Below are 15,131 nucleotides of genomic sequence, written 5' to 3' on the forward strand. Positions count from 1 at the left end.
GTTTTCGAATCTACAATGGATTTAACCAGAAATATTTAGGAGGCTTTCGAAGCATAATATCAACTTCCCTCAGCTGTAAAGCAAGAGACATGTGATTTAACTTTTCTAAGAAAACATGATTGATGATGATGATTCTTCTTTGATAACTTTACGTCAATAACAGGAGCTTTTGTGAGCTCTCACCAGAGATCTCAGAACAAACGTGAGAATCACATATTACGTGCGAATACGGAAGTGTAGCGATGGACATCGAAAAGATAGATAAGTGAAACCTTCATATTACGAAGTGAAAAACGGTTGCCGGGGCGAACTCACGCGCAGCTCGCGCGGTGCGTGACAGAAACGCTACACCGTCGTGTCGCCCACTTCCGTGAACATCAGCATTATTATGGGTAGCGCGTTGGTTTACATCAGTCTTTCTCAAAGTGGGCGATAACGCCCCCTTGTGGGCGCTGCAGGCTAAAAGGGGCGGTAAGAGACCCAGAAAAAAAAACAGGACGTCATGTAGAGGCTTGGGAGGCGTCATCTACTAGAAGGACTCTTAGACATCGACTGAGCTCGACTCTTGACTACAAAAATGGGGGGCGCTAAAAAATAATTTATTCTCAAAGTGGGAAGTACACTAAATAAGTTTGGGAACCACTGGTTTACATGGTACACCGTTGTCTGCCCCACAGTCAACCATCAAGCCTGATGTACACCTTATCACTATCAACATACTGGTCAAAAGCAATTCAAACGATTAAAGTTAAAGTGCGCGGGAGTTGTTTGTAGCTGAAGAATTATCAAGATAAACTCAAGTTGTAGATATAAAACTTATCTATCAACGATCTTAAAGATCAGTATGGAGGAATAGAAATTTGAGTCACGTTTGTAGATTACGCCCATAATTTTGTTAAATGTTCAATGTAATGAGAATTTCCCGAATAATTTAACTGCCTAACATGGAACTTGCTTTGGCAGGTTTTGTAGAGTCACATTACTCTAAACTATAAAGTCAGGGAAATAAATTTCCGAATTTCCATTTCTGATTGTGAACAGGAAAACTGTATGTGTAACCCCATAACTACTGAGCATGAGCATCTTGGGATTTTGAATTGCTTTCAAGGAATTAATCAATTAAAATTGTGACTCATCTGACTATTGAATAATTTTCAACCGACTTCAAAAAAAAGGAGGAGGTTCTCAATTCGACCCGTATGTTTTTTTTTTTTTTCTATGTTTGTTACGCGATAACTCCGCCAATTATGAACCGATTTGAACAAATCTTTTTTCAGCATATAGGTAATACCTCAAGGGTGGTCCCATTTAAATTTAATAATAAAAAAAACAACCCCCAAGGGTGGAAAATTGGGGATGAACTTGTTTATACGCAATATCTCCGCCGATTATGAACCAATTTGAACGATTATTTTTTGTTGAATAGGTATTATCAGAAGGGTGGTTTCATGCGAATTTGAAGAAAATATTTCACCCCCAAGGGTGGAAAATTGGGGATGAACTTTTTTATACGCAATTTTTAGTTTTTTTTTGTGTTCACGCATTTGAAGTCGGTTTTATTTTTTTTAAAAGTTAATTATAGCTTAAAAAAACCCGATGAAAATGTTTTATTCATTGATATTTTGTTCGATACTAGGCTGAAGATTTGCATAAATGGAAAATCATTGTTAATGTACAATTTGTAGAAAATTAAAAAACACGAGTAGCTGAATAAGATAACTATAGAAGAGAGGGAGAATTACATCATTCACCTACATACAATAGGCACAATGATACTGGCCAGTTGAAACTATCGCCGTAAACATTACCAAGTAACAACAATAACCCAAGCACCTAGCCCACACGAGTCGTGTCACACATACACGCTGTACATTCCGACATCAAACTGCCATAACTCTGCAGTGGGCGGCAGCCAGCCACTCGCTATACCTTTCTCTATCATCCCAGCAGTTTATGGTACGGTGGAGCGAGACGACACTACTGATAAACACGTCACCAAATCGCACAAACGGTAGTTTCATTTTTCAATGATAAGTGATTACCTCTGACCTTAAGGATTCAGATTATTCCGACTTCAAAGACAGTGCGGGTCGGTTTTATGTAGTTGGCCGAAATAAGGCGATAAACATGGAGTACGAGCCACGAACATCGCTAGAACATTGTGTAGATGAGGAGTTGCGAGGCAAGAAAATGCACGGTGATTTAAACCGAGATTTACATTCTAGTCCGACCACGATGATCGTGTATTGTCGTCAAAGGAGAGGCGGACTACACATTCCGTACAAGGTACAATTCCGCTGACATTAAAATCAAATCAAAACGCAGATAATATTTTTAAGAACGTTAAGCAGATTGAAAAGAACTAAGAAGGAAGAGAAGGTTACATTGCATTAAAAATAATATCACAGATATCATTGAATCTATTGAAAGTTAGGCCTTCGTGATGCTATAATATGCAAATGCGTCCAAAGATTAGCATGGAATTGATATGCTGGTAGCCAAGCAGCAGGCACGCGCGATTGGAGGCCGAGCGCAGGCGCATCGCGAAACAAAGTGCTGCTAAATGCGAGCTATTGCGATATCATATTACAATCATTTAACAAGTAAGCAGATCAACCATTGAAATGATCGTAGGCATTAAATAACATTCTCCGAATTTGACTGATAATGCGCAATTAAATAAATTAAAAAAAACCAACCATGACAATTTCAAATAAGGGTAACATAGAATTCAATTGTAAACAAGTACATTCGGCTAAATTTCAATCAACAAATCAAGTCGTACAAGATTATAGATCTAATCACTGTAGGGTTTCATCTGCCTCACAGAACGAACAGAAACATTCGCGACCTTGACAACTACACGAGTGGCTACATTTTATACAAAATTCAACAATGCTCTATTGATTTTCGTCGGCCATTGTGTCCTGTCATTGGCAAGCAGTATAATGTAATAAAATAGTTTTTTTTACTATTGATCGACGACAGTTTGATTGAAAATTGTGTGACATCGAGTCTAGGCCATTGTTTGCAGACCGTACGTGTCATAATGATGGAAATGGATGGCAGGAGCGAAACAATGAACTCGGGGAGCGAACCAGACGAATACATCTTAATAGCAGACGAAACACCCACGTAGGAACGAACGAACATATTATTCAGGTGACCTCGAGGATGAAATGAAGATCGGAATGAGACTTTCAACTAGCAAAGCACAGTGTACATAATTTTGCAGTAAAGTGGAGTCTTAAAAGACAAGTTTTAGTTTCAATGTAAATGTTTATTTTTCGACCGCAGTAAGGTCAGTTGCAAATGCGGGTTCATGAAAAAGAAGTAGTAGTAGCTTCAAATCATCAAAATCATGTAATAATATTTAAGACAAGAAAGGCCACAGATATACTTATTTTTTACAAACAAATAATTAAATGAATTTAGATTCCTCTAACATCAATTAATGGTTTGACACAAACTAATCAAGCTCTTTTACCAGATAGCACGACTTTTATTGGGTCGTTGAACCTACTTCTTTCATAGTCAAAGAATACTGCAATCTTGCATCAAGTCTAGGCATCAAATATTCCTAGATTTCCACCCCTTTCGGGTCAGGTAGGGGTAGAAGCAGCAGACGCGGTGCGGTACGCGGGTAACGGTACGCGCCGCGGTCACTGAACTCGCCGAATATAGTCTAGATTTGATGGTGTGGCCTAATTTTGACATATTCATGATAAGAACACCATGCTTTTTGAATTCCGAGGGTGTTAAAAAGGTGGTTTTGAGCTCCGATAGCGATAAAAACGGGATGTAAAAAGATTTTTGAATGAATAATATTATGAAATGAACTTGATAGCGATTACATATTTAAAGATGAATTAATAACAATTTTATTAGCTTTTAGAACCTATTCGGATCGTTACAAAACACGATTTATTTTAGACTCATGGGATTTGACGTGACTTTTGGTTCAAAAGTGTTTAAAAATCATCATTTTCCTCGTCACGTCCTATACTAGTGTTAACAGCAAAGCTTTGATACTTAAAGTAAGTAAAAAGCGGGAAATAAAATATCCCGCGTCATCGACGTAAAGTAGACTTGACTCCGTAGAGCTTTTGAGCACACAAAGGATTTGCTATTGGCCCGAACAAGCCAAAGGTGCCTCCCACGGAGAGAACTACGCGCATACGGCCGCAAATGCACTAGGAGTAATCGACTTATATGGTTACATTGGCTACGTTGCATTACAAGGGGCTGACGTAACAATGTTACACTTTCTATTGCACAATTAGCAAGTCAAGCCGAATCATTTTTTGGAGACTCTTGCGTATAAGTCATAAATAATATGACCATTTGATTTCACGAAAGGACCTAACCTTTCCATTAAGATAGAGACTTGGGTAAAATTGTACCTTTATCCAGGGCAAGTTAAAGAATAATTTACTGGTAGTTCAGCACAGCCACCGTTGGCCACCAAACCCGAGCATGGTGACACGTAAACACGAATCCACGCACCGTTTGGCAAGTGGAGCGCGTCTGGTCCAAGCGACCGGTTTTGCAACGAGCTTGAACCTTCATCTGCGAGCACCGAGCCAATCGCAGCCGCACAAACTGGAGCTCGACCTAATATACTTGCTTGACCATTCTTTTATTTCTCTTTGGGTTGGTAACGCGGCCCTCATTGCAACGGCTGCCGTGACGTAACAGCCCTTTGATACGGCTCTGCTTGACGTCAGACAGTCGAGAAACGAAAGAAAAGATTACTACAAAAGTTTGTTCACTGTTGGATTTTAAGCGGAAACATTGCTCTTGCTTCTGAAGTTAAATACAAGAGAAAGGCACATTTATTAATAGCCACAACAAAATTGTTCCAACCTTTTGGTACCTCACAAAGATCTACAACAGATTAGCATAATACAATTTTGATTTCAGTTGATAGAGATGTATTACCGCAATTACTATGAGTGACACGCCCAGTACAAACAATGGCCTGTCAACAACTAAAACTGATATGTCCTTCATGGCATGACTCACTACAATTGCAAATTCAAGACGCGGGATCTCACTAATCCTATTTAAATAATACTGCTCCTAATTCTGGTGTCACAAACACGAGCTGCCATGATCGTAAGTCTGTTTGATACGGCCGTGTTTTTGTAGACCGGTTATTTTGCGGAACTGGCATTCTTGTAGTTATGTAATCAACGTTTTTAATGGTACTCTTAAGCGTCTACGTCAAGGGACTACAGAGTACAGACTAAAGAAGATGGAATAAAAGTTCTAGAAGCAAAGAGATTACTTTGGAATCGTTGGAATTCGATGTCAGTGAGTGGCATGAACGAGTTCTCACCTTCGCGCCGCTGTCGGAGGGGATACAGTGAAAGCGTTTTAAATTTAATCGCACGCCCTCTGCGGCTGACGTAGCTTTCGGCAGAATTCAGAGGCCCTTGTTTACGTCTAAAACATGGTTGCGCAAACAACCACCAGGCCATTCACAATTCTAACTAGGTATACAGAATTTAAAACAAAAATAACATCAGCAACGGTATTTGATTTTCCAAAATGCGGTCGAGAAGTAACGTGAACCGCAATCACACGAGTAATATTATGTAACCTCGGAAACACCTACTTGTTTATACTCTTTTGAGTAACAAACGTCCAAATTAAAATGCCATCTATGGTAATTTATTGCCGATATGAAACTGCCCTGAATACTAGATTTTATTATTCAATAATCGAGCTGCATAATTGACATCAAACAGTTTATTATTCATTATTATAATAAATAAATATTGGTCGTTTTGCCACATCACACTGAGGTGTATAATAAAGGCCAGACATCTGCCATCGTACGTAATTACGAATACAAGTTACAAACAAGCAGATGACATGAATCCTTCTTGAAGATCAAAGATATTCGTATGAGTGGCGTGTGTTCATGGATTATTCTGGGCTGGCTTGGCACATTCAAGCTCGTTTTCGAGGTAGTCACTCACGTAATATTTTAAGTGTTTTCTTTTAACGCCCAATTAGAGACTGTTAAGTGTGCCCAGCCCGGTCAACAGCGCGGGTTCGTCGCGTGTGCTAGGGCCTTAAGTATAAATAGCCGGGGTAAAGCCTCTCTTGCATTCTTTGTGAAACCTAATCGTGAGGTAGTTGCATGAGTATCTGCACTTTCATTGTACAATGAGCCGGATTTCGCGGCTCCAATATCAAGGGAATATTCGAAATTTTTTAAGTTGCCTCGACAAAAACAAATGAAGCTGAGAAATATTATTTTTTGCAAAACGCTATAAGGAAACGAGATTATCCCAACTAATATTATAAATGCGAAAGTAACTCTGTCTGTCTGTTACGCTTTCCCGCTTAAACCTCGCAACCGATTTTGATGAAATTTGGCATAGAGATAGTTTGAGTCCCGGGAAAGAACATAGGATAGTTTTTATCCCGGTTTTTGAAACAGGGACGCGCGCGATAAAGTTTTTCTGTGACAGACAAAATTCCACGCGGGCGAAGCCGCGGGCGGAAAGCTAGTAATTCATAATTTGCAAATTAGCAAATTACTTGTATGGAAATGTCTACGCTTCTAAATGCATGCCTGCCTTATTGGCATGTTTACATTTAGGTTATTTCTTGTTTACAAAGCAAATCTCAACATTTCAGTCTCTACACATACATACAGTATATTTCGAAATATGGGGATCACAATCGGCTTTAACTTCTCAAGTTTTGTGGAGCATCATAAAAATTATCTACGGCATTGAGATCTTAAAATAAGTGGCACAGACAACTGGTGTGATTAGCGGAAGAGTGTATGAACAGTATGAGGCAAGACTCTTTGATACGAGTGTTTGTTTGTACAGAATATCAAAAGGAAAGGCGGGTTGGATGAAGATGCGAGATCGTAGATCGAGAGGGGAGGCGCGGGGGCGAGGTGCCCACTCTTCGTTGTCTTGACCCACATACTGCGACCGCGGTCGCGGCCACACCGCGGCGCTAATCTAGCGGAAGACCTTAATTGGAATTTAATTAGACATAGTTTTTAAGGGACGCAAAAACCAATACACCCCCAAGACTAAAAACTGGCCGCTAAACAACCTCCAAACACGGCAGCAAAAATATAAAAATATTGGGTCAGCCAGCAAGAATCGAGTGCTTGTTCATGATAACGCGAAAAGCAGCATGTGAGTCGTCCTTGCCTTTTTAATCTATACGAGTAGGTCACATTAAAACGACGACAAATGATCCCAACTAATATTATAAATGCGAAAGTAACTCTGTCTGTCTGTCTGTCTGTCTGTCTGTCTGTCTGTTACGCTTTCCCGCTTAAACCTCGCAACCGATTTTGATGAAATTTGGCATAGAGATAGTTTGAGTCCCGGGAAAGAACATAGGATAGTTTTTATCCCGGTTTTTGAAACAGGGACGCGCGCGATAAAGTTTTTCTGTGACAGACAAAATTCCACGCGGGCGAAGCCGCGGGCGGAAAGCTAGTATTGAAATAAAAATAGCACAGATCGATTTACAATTTCAGGGCAATTCTACAGCTTTAGTCATCGCTGAAAATGGGCCCATTCGGTACAGCATACTTATGTACGAGTTAAAATAAGGATTCTCAAAAGTGTGTCGGTGACATTAATTAGGGCGGTGTTCAGTGCGCTGTGGAGACCAAATAAGACACGACAATGTTTCCCCAGACATCAGTACATCAAAACAGAGCCTTGACCTACAATGTGTTCGTAATAAAACAAGAGGAAAGGACAACTTGCATGTTTCTCGGGCCGCATTGAGTAACAATGTTACGGGTGAACTCGGTGCTGACGTCACCTATTACTTGGCTGTTTATATCTCGGGTTAAACACTAATAGATTTTATAACAAGGAAAGTTTAGTGCGCACTGTCACATTATGGTAATCATGACGTCAGACGTGCTAATAGCCAATGAAATCTAGTAAATCAACTACACTGCTATCAGACAAAATTTACATCATCAACTATTTAAAGCTCGGTTTATCACAACTTTGTAGAAGATTTATAAAGCAATACGAGACCGAATGTGTACTTAACGTATTGAGGCGAAGGGCGCCAAGGACCGAGGACTTCCACCAAGGACTTCGAAAGGAACCTTGAGATGGAGATTAGTACAAAAATGTACAAACTAAATTATGTTTTTCCGCAAGTAGTGGTAGTAAAACTAATGTATCGTATGTAACTGTAAGTGATTTGCAGCTTCCAATTAATTCACATTCATTTGAACTCGTCTGCAAGTTAGTTTAAAATTTGTTTCCTCGTTTGTCTCTTACGTAAGTGAATACTGGTTCGCATGACGTATTTATGCTCCATATCTGACTTAACATGTGTCATGACATGAATAAAGTTTGTATTTTTCCACTTATAATAAATATAGTCAAAGCTTTGAGAATAATTATGAAAATCAGGTTTTAGTTTTTTTATAGAATACAAAGTGGATTTAATATTATCAACTATAAATATCCACCTCAATTCAAGGACATTAAAACTTATCGGATTCTTGTTATAAAATGCGTTCATAAGATGTTCATTATTTCGTGGCAAATACTTCCTTCGTACATTTGGCCATTTGCATTCCATTTCACAGTATTTGGGCGCATTAGGATCATATGGTTGGTGTTAAACACATGTGCGAGCAGCGCAACAAATAATAATAAAGAAGCGGTGATAACGCCACCGCCTCGGCCGCTCTTATCAGTCGCGATAGCGCCGTGACGCGGCTCCCGCGGCAAACAATCAGACGCCATGAAAACCGCGAAATAAACAACGTTACATTCAAAACGGTTTCAGGAACAATATCTATTGTGCCGTTCAACAGTACACCTGAACGTAACAAATACATCGGCACAAACGTGCGAGTCACGTGCTTCTGTTCGTATCTGTACTAATAACAATGTCGCGTTATCAGACCGATAACTTCAATTTGGGAGTAATGGAAACATTAAATACATATTCGCCAATTTCCTATTTGTTGCTTTACTGTTATTATTTTTCAATATTATTTTTGTATCCATCCGATATACGCTACTAAAGCAAAGAATCCGAGTAGTGTGACAAACATAGTTTTCAATGAGACTGATAACGTGGTGATAAACGACAAGACGAAAGACGACCACACAACATAATGTTGTGTAATTTGGATACTTTTCTTACAGTACAGTTTAATTTGTTTGCTTTATTTTCGTTCGTTAAAGAACACAATTTACTGTTATCGTGTGTTCTCTGTAGCACTCATTGGGCATTACCAAATGACTTTAGCGACCCATAAACACTAGTAGGGTATTTAACAAGGAGGTCATTAGTCGTCTTGTGTTATAATCTAACACGTAATAGACTTTTTGACATTGCAATAGAGTTGGTATTTGTTTATGATGTCTGGAGTCAGTCAGGTAACAGAATACACAGATCCGTAGCCAGGTAGTTTTTGCGGCGACCTTGGCTGCGCATGCGCACCGAGCCACCGAAAGCAATCTTCTCTTGAACATAATTGCCTGTTTATTTACTTTGCAGTGCTTCAGCAACTGATTACAACGAAATAACTATGGGCCAGATGTTTTCAGTCAGTAAACTGTGGTTAAACTGACAAAACATTATGGACTTATCGAAAAATAAAGAAAACATTTAACCGATAATGCGCAAATAGGTACGCGCACTCAGTAGGTCAACGAATAAATTGAGCATACTATTAAAATCTTGGAATTACTGGTTTTGATTCGAGTTTTAGGCAGTGCAATACCGTTTAAAAATACGGAAACATTCGTAACCTTAAGTGTTATTGTGTCAGGTTATTGTCGCGTTAAATAAAGGTTTTCATTACGCATTTTGCCTCATTGTAGGTATACCCTTGAGTCATCAAGAAGGTTCTCTTTTAAAGTTGATAATAATAAAGCAATAAAAGTACGCAACTGATAGGAAATCTTTCTTACAAGGTGGAGATCGGAAACGGGGTTAAGAAGAAAGCATTCAGAACAAGATTGGGCATGGTTCGTGTGCACAGGGAGGGCGATAAGGGGTGTATTCCGACGACCCAAAGCCATGAATAATTTAGACGTGAATTTTGAGAGACCATTGACAGTGGCGAAGACTAGGCGTGCCTGTTTAACTGATGGCAAATGAGTCGTTTGAAATACTTTGCCACAATTCGCAAAATATCATATTCGGGTGATAAAGTTCAATGACCTTTGGTCACTGCACTGTTTATGTTTTCCAAAACATCCTATTTGAACTCGGAAACTCGCCTTCTGATTGAGCAAGGCACATTTATTATTACAACGGATATGCCGTGACGTTGAAATTAAAACCTGCGTAACAGAACAATAACTCGCAAGTAGTATGACAAAGTACTAGCAGAACAAAGACAAGTATGCCAACCAATCTCGGTGCACGCAATTGGGGCCTGGGCGGAGGCCCGCTTATGGGAAAGTTACAATCATTACGACCATTCATAAACGGTTGAATGAGCGCAAGACGCCTGCGCAGCCGGCAGCGCGCGACCCCGCGACACAACGCGACTCCACAGATGTCGCCGCGCATACCAACAACTCAAACTAACCGCCACATCCAGATCATAGCCCCTTGAGCGAAATGTTATGTAAAAACAATGCTCTTCGATGTTTCCAAATACAATCAAAGTCGCGAGTGTATTGAACTCTCGCAGTGACGAGCTAGCACCCGATGCGTCACCGCTACGGGCGAGAAAATTCCTGAGGACAAAAGCGGCGGTGTCCGCAAACGACGCATAAATAATTAGACAATAAGCAGGGCAAGAAATCGGTAATTTGTATCGCGGCGAAATAGGCGGAGCAGAGCGGGCGAGCGACGGGCGGTGCAGCGCGCGCCGGCGAGATGTGGCAACACGTCAGGTGGAAGTGGCGCCGAGTTGTTCTGCGAGGACGACCGACCGCCCCGGCACCCCCCGCCACCCGCCCCACACACCCGCTAATCCTCACCCGAACACAATCTGATAAAATTCGCGCCAGCTATGAACATTACGCAAAGCGGCTCCACACTACAACACTGCGATAATGAATGACCCCGACTGTTTCTTTGCATGCTCCCGCGTAAACATTTTCCATGACACCGAGACGAGAGCGTAGCCTTACAAAATGTATCAAGAAAGTTATTTCCTCGAGCTGGCGAAACTAGTCTCGCGAACGCATTACGGTCCGCGTTACGGCCAGGTGAATTCAAAATGACCTCTATGGGCCGGTGGCTTCTTGTGGCCTCGCTCGCCGAAAGCGTTGACATTTTGTGGGTTAGCAACGCAACATGCCTCTGTTCTGTGGTGAGAACGATGCCAGGATGACTAACGGTCGAGCGTCATTACTCGACTAAACATAAATTGATCCATACAAAAAATTTAACGCAATAGATCGATGCGCTTGCCGTAACGCAATAAGGTAAATTTTGTGTATCAGCGTCCGATGATGAGAGAATCGGAACGTCTACTTAGACATCGTGGACTAGTTATTTAGGGATTCCAAAACATATGATATGACCTCACAGAATAACAACGCACAATACTGATATCACGTAAATCATACTGATTTCGAAAGAAAAGTACATACGAGTTCTTTCATCAATGTAAAAGTGACTTACCAAGGCGAAGAAGTTTGTGTGGCAATCCTCGAGACTTGCACCGTTTGTTTGGTGATTTTGATGCGTCATGGTAGTCCTGGACACTTCATTTTCATTTCACAACACTAAAAACAGGTTCAATCTTAAAGAAACCACTCAAAATCTTAAAATCATCACCGACATTTAGCGTAGTTTTCACCTTTCAATGGCGACTGGAAGATGGCGGATAGGAAACAACAACCCAAGCCGACAGTGCTGCGCACAGCGGCATAGTTGGGAACTAAATTCGTTCAGAAATTTACGTCGCTCCGTTTCACGTCTTCAAATTATATTCGCGGGGTTTTCCTAAAATTTATCAAATAAATTTCCAAATTTCAACGAATATCAAAAATTATACTAAAATAACTTAAAATCACACGTATTTTCACAATTAATTATACTTGATGTATGCTATTCCCGAAAATTAAATAAATGTATTACTAATCTACGTTATACGGAACGCCATACTTTATCAAGAAATGACATCTATTTTCAATGGAAAAACACAAAAATATTGCGGAAAAACTTAATTAATTACGCAGAAAAACTTGCTAATTATCGCATCATAGATCATCATTAGAAAACAAATAACTGTACAATGCTTAGAAACGTGATACTGCCGTCATTACGCACCAACTTTCAGGTTAGTTTTGGTTATAATTTTATACAAAGTTAGAATTAAAAACTTCATTTATTTAATTTTTACCTATGGCTGTTATTCATAGCAAATACAAACCTATCAATAATATTTTTTCAGGTGATGTGCGTCAGAAATAAGAAGAAAAAGGTGCCAAAAATTGACAAAAAACTCCAGGCAGCCGCTGAGTCCTTAGCTGCTAGAGGGTAATTTCTCCACTTTTTTCAATATTTTATTACGATACAAAGGAATAACGTTAAATGTAATATATTAATATCTATGCTTCAGTTTCTTACGGCCAAACAAACCATGGGATCCTCCAGCCAACATTGAGAATACAATCCTGAAGATATGTGCAGACAACGGTTTGAAACCGGAAGGCGAATTTGAGGGACTTGATACCAAGTTTATGGTACTCAACGCCTGCTTCAAAGAAACTGGTCATAGCGTGCCAAACTCCTTATTACATACAATTGAAACTGTTGGTGAGTTTAATTTTATTTAAAATCTTTATTGTACACAAAAATTTAGGTAAAAAACATTAATTATAGAATGTTAAAATTTTTCTTAACTACTAATTCATATTCAAATATAATAAATATGAATTATCTCAATATCCAAATTAGAATCTAATCTTTTAAATTATATCTCCAGACTCCAGATCCAACACTGCTCTAATAGGTTACTAATTGGATTTCTACATCAGACAGTTTCAATTTTGTTATTTTTTGTTTTTCAGATGACCTAAAAGAATTTTATAGAACACCAGTAGATGTTGTAACTCCATTTGATGCACTGAAGAAAATGGAACTGCCCAAAAACCTTTATGTACAAGAAGATTATGTACGCTTCCACCCTGGTGAGTAATATCACTTTATAAATAAATAAATATTGTACACTAAGTACTGTAACAGTAATGTTTTTACGATCGTTAGTATAGGTGTACCAGAATCTCATGGCAAACAAAAATATTGGAAAAGTGTGTTTTTCATATGGCAATTGTCTATGGTTTAATTGTCACCTGTCAAAGAAAATTATGAAATCTGTCAGCCGCTGCAAAATTTTTGTAATCTCTTCTTGACTATTTGTTATTTTTGTGAAAAAGTCGAAAAAGTTCAAGCAAGGCATATTGTTTTCAATGTGAATTGTAAAATAAGGCATAATTCAAAGTCGATCTTTGATTCTAAAGCGCGTCGTCGAGTTGACAGTAAGTTGGACTGAAATGTTTTGATACATTTAGTTTATTACCCAACTGTGTCAGAAGGAGGGTTGTGTTTTTTTATATTATTCTTACTTAATAGCTGCTTTATCGGGGTTTTCAGGTATATCTCACTAATTGGTGCAGATGTTATGACCATGTAAAGAAAATTGAAAAAGATTTCATAAAGCAAGATTGAATAATGGAGAAGTTTCCAATTTTTTTCTTTGAAATAAACTTGAAATAAATATAAGTAGAACTAATAATAATTGTGAAATAATCATGAAAATATCTCTACAAATAAATAAGTTACAGGGCCCTAAAGTTGCGCATAACTATTCACGCCATTTTGATCGGTGTATTCACACAGTCATTCGGAGTACAAACAGTAAATCACCCCTGATCCAGCCAGTTCATTTTTTTTAAATCTAGCAGTTTTTAATTTTTCAGCTAGGGTCACTCAAGATTCTTTCTTAATAAAATGTAACCTTTTTTTTAAACAACCCAGACCTGGCCATATACAAAAAGAACGGCACCGCCTATGTTTCAGTTCCACGCGAAAATATGTAGGTAATTTAAATAATAAATTAATTTCTCAGACATTTCTTTTCTCACAGACGATTTATTTAATTTCCAAGACATTTTCCTATGTTAAAAACCTGATGTATAACAACATTCTTCCACCACACATACCTACCTAAAATGTATATTCGTACTTCATGTTCATTAATATTAGTCATAAAAGTAAAAAATTAAACAGTATCAAGATCGTTTATTCCAATTTCCCCAGTATTGCTCTCAACAAAGTTTATTTTCCCTATTTGCCATGAGATTCTGGTACACCTATATTTTTGCCTCATAAACAGCTTCATTTGCATTGTGATAGTTAGTCATGGATTTATTAAAATGAAAATAATATGTTTTTGTTTCAGATAAAGACACCATGTTTAATGGTTTGTCAGCATTCCCCAAGAGTTCCACCATAGTGACAGGTCTGAAATACAGGAAGAAGTATGAAGGATATGCTGCCAAGAGGTCTTGGCCTTGATAACACAGTTTTGTAAATAGATGTTTAGTTATAGATGAAAATAAATTATGTGAACTGAAAATATGTTTGTTTTGTTCAGGCTTTCTTTACACCTGTAAATTAAAGTTTATAGAAAACAGAACACTATTAGAAAGCCAAGCTAGCTTTGTAAGCAGAGTGTAAAGCCGGGTCCAGACGGGTGTAACACGTAATGTAATTTATCGTGTAATGTAATGGAAATAGTATGGGTAGTACTTTACAAGTAATGCTCGTAGTGCCGTCCATACGTAGAATTCGTGTTATTGTACACGTATTAATATCTTAATTCAATAGTATGTCGTACGTCCAGTGTTGCCAGTCGGGTCTAGTCAGAAATTACCAGAAATATAAAAAAAGTAACCTTTTTGAATCAAAAGTAACCTTCATACGGGGGGGGGGGGGGGGGGGGGTGCGGAGCGATGATTGTGTAAGGTTGTTCATGGCATTGAAGTAATATTACTACGTATAGAACAGACATCGCGAACAAAATATGTACAGTGCGGGGTGCGGGGCGAGAATTTGACGGACAGCTGTCAGTCAAATCCATGACTATCAAGTTTCATAATTTATGGCGATAAAATCTGCACCAGAAA

At 38.8% G+C, this 15,131-nt stretch overlaps 2 protein-coding genes across 2 annotated transcripts in view; one reads left to right on the forward strand and one right to left on the reverse strand.

Annotated features, from left to right (window-relative positions):
• LOC135072086 (mediator of RNA polymerase II transcription subunit 13-like) overlaps positions 1–11,843 on the reverse strand; it is a 52,230-nt gene extending 40,387 nt beyond the window's left edge. Inside the window, exon 1 of the mRNA XM_063966035.1 lies at positions 11,620–11,843. Within this exon, the coding sequence (XP_063822105.1) occupies positions 11,620–11,688 (69 nt within the window). The 5' untranslated portion in view covers positions 11,689–11,843. The remainder of the gene's footprint in view (positions 1–11,619) is intronic.
• Positions 11,844–12,092: 249 nt separating this feature from the next.
• Positions 12,093–14,581, forward strand: LOC135072305 (large ribosomal subunit protein mL50). The gene is made up of 5 exons (XM_063966238.1): positions 12,093–12,280; positions 12,395–12,480; positions 12,563–12,759; positions 13,014–13,133; positions 14,405–14,581. Exons 1-5 carry the CDS (start codon positions 12,236–12,238, stop codon positions 14,518–14,520), a joined length of 564 nt encoding a protein of 187 aa, XP_063822308.1. The 5' UTR covers positions 12,093–12,235; the 3' UTR covers positions 14,521–14,581.
• Positions 14,582–15,131: the final 550 nt, after the last annotated feature.

The sequence above is a fragment of the Ostrinia nubilalis genome, chromosome 5 (genome assembly GCF_963855985.1).
Source record: "Ostrinia nubilalis chromosome 5, ilOstNubi1.1, whole genome shotgun sequence".
In the NCBI taxonomy this organism is placed as follows: Eukaryota; Metazoa; Arthropoda; class Insecta; order Lepidoptera; family Crambidae; genus Ostrinia; species Ostrinia nubilalis.

Coding starts and splice junctions, on each gene's coding strand:
- LOC135072305 (XM_063966238.1), top strand. CDS start 12,236: ATGCTTAGAAACGTGATACTGCCGTCATTACGCACCAACTTTCAG. Junction 12,281..12,394: donor CATTACGCACCAACTTTCAG/GTTAGTTTTGGT, acceptor ATATTTTTTCAG/GTGATGTGCGTCAGAAATAA. Junction 12,760..13,013: donor ACATACAATTGAAACTGTTG/GTGAGTTTAATT, acceptor TTTGTTTTTCAG/ATGACCTAAAAGAATTTTAT.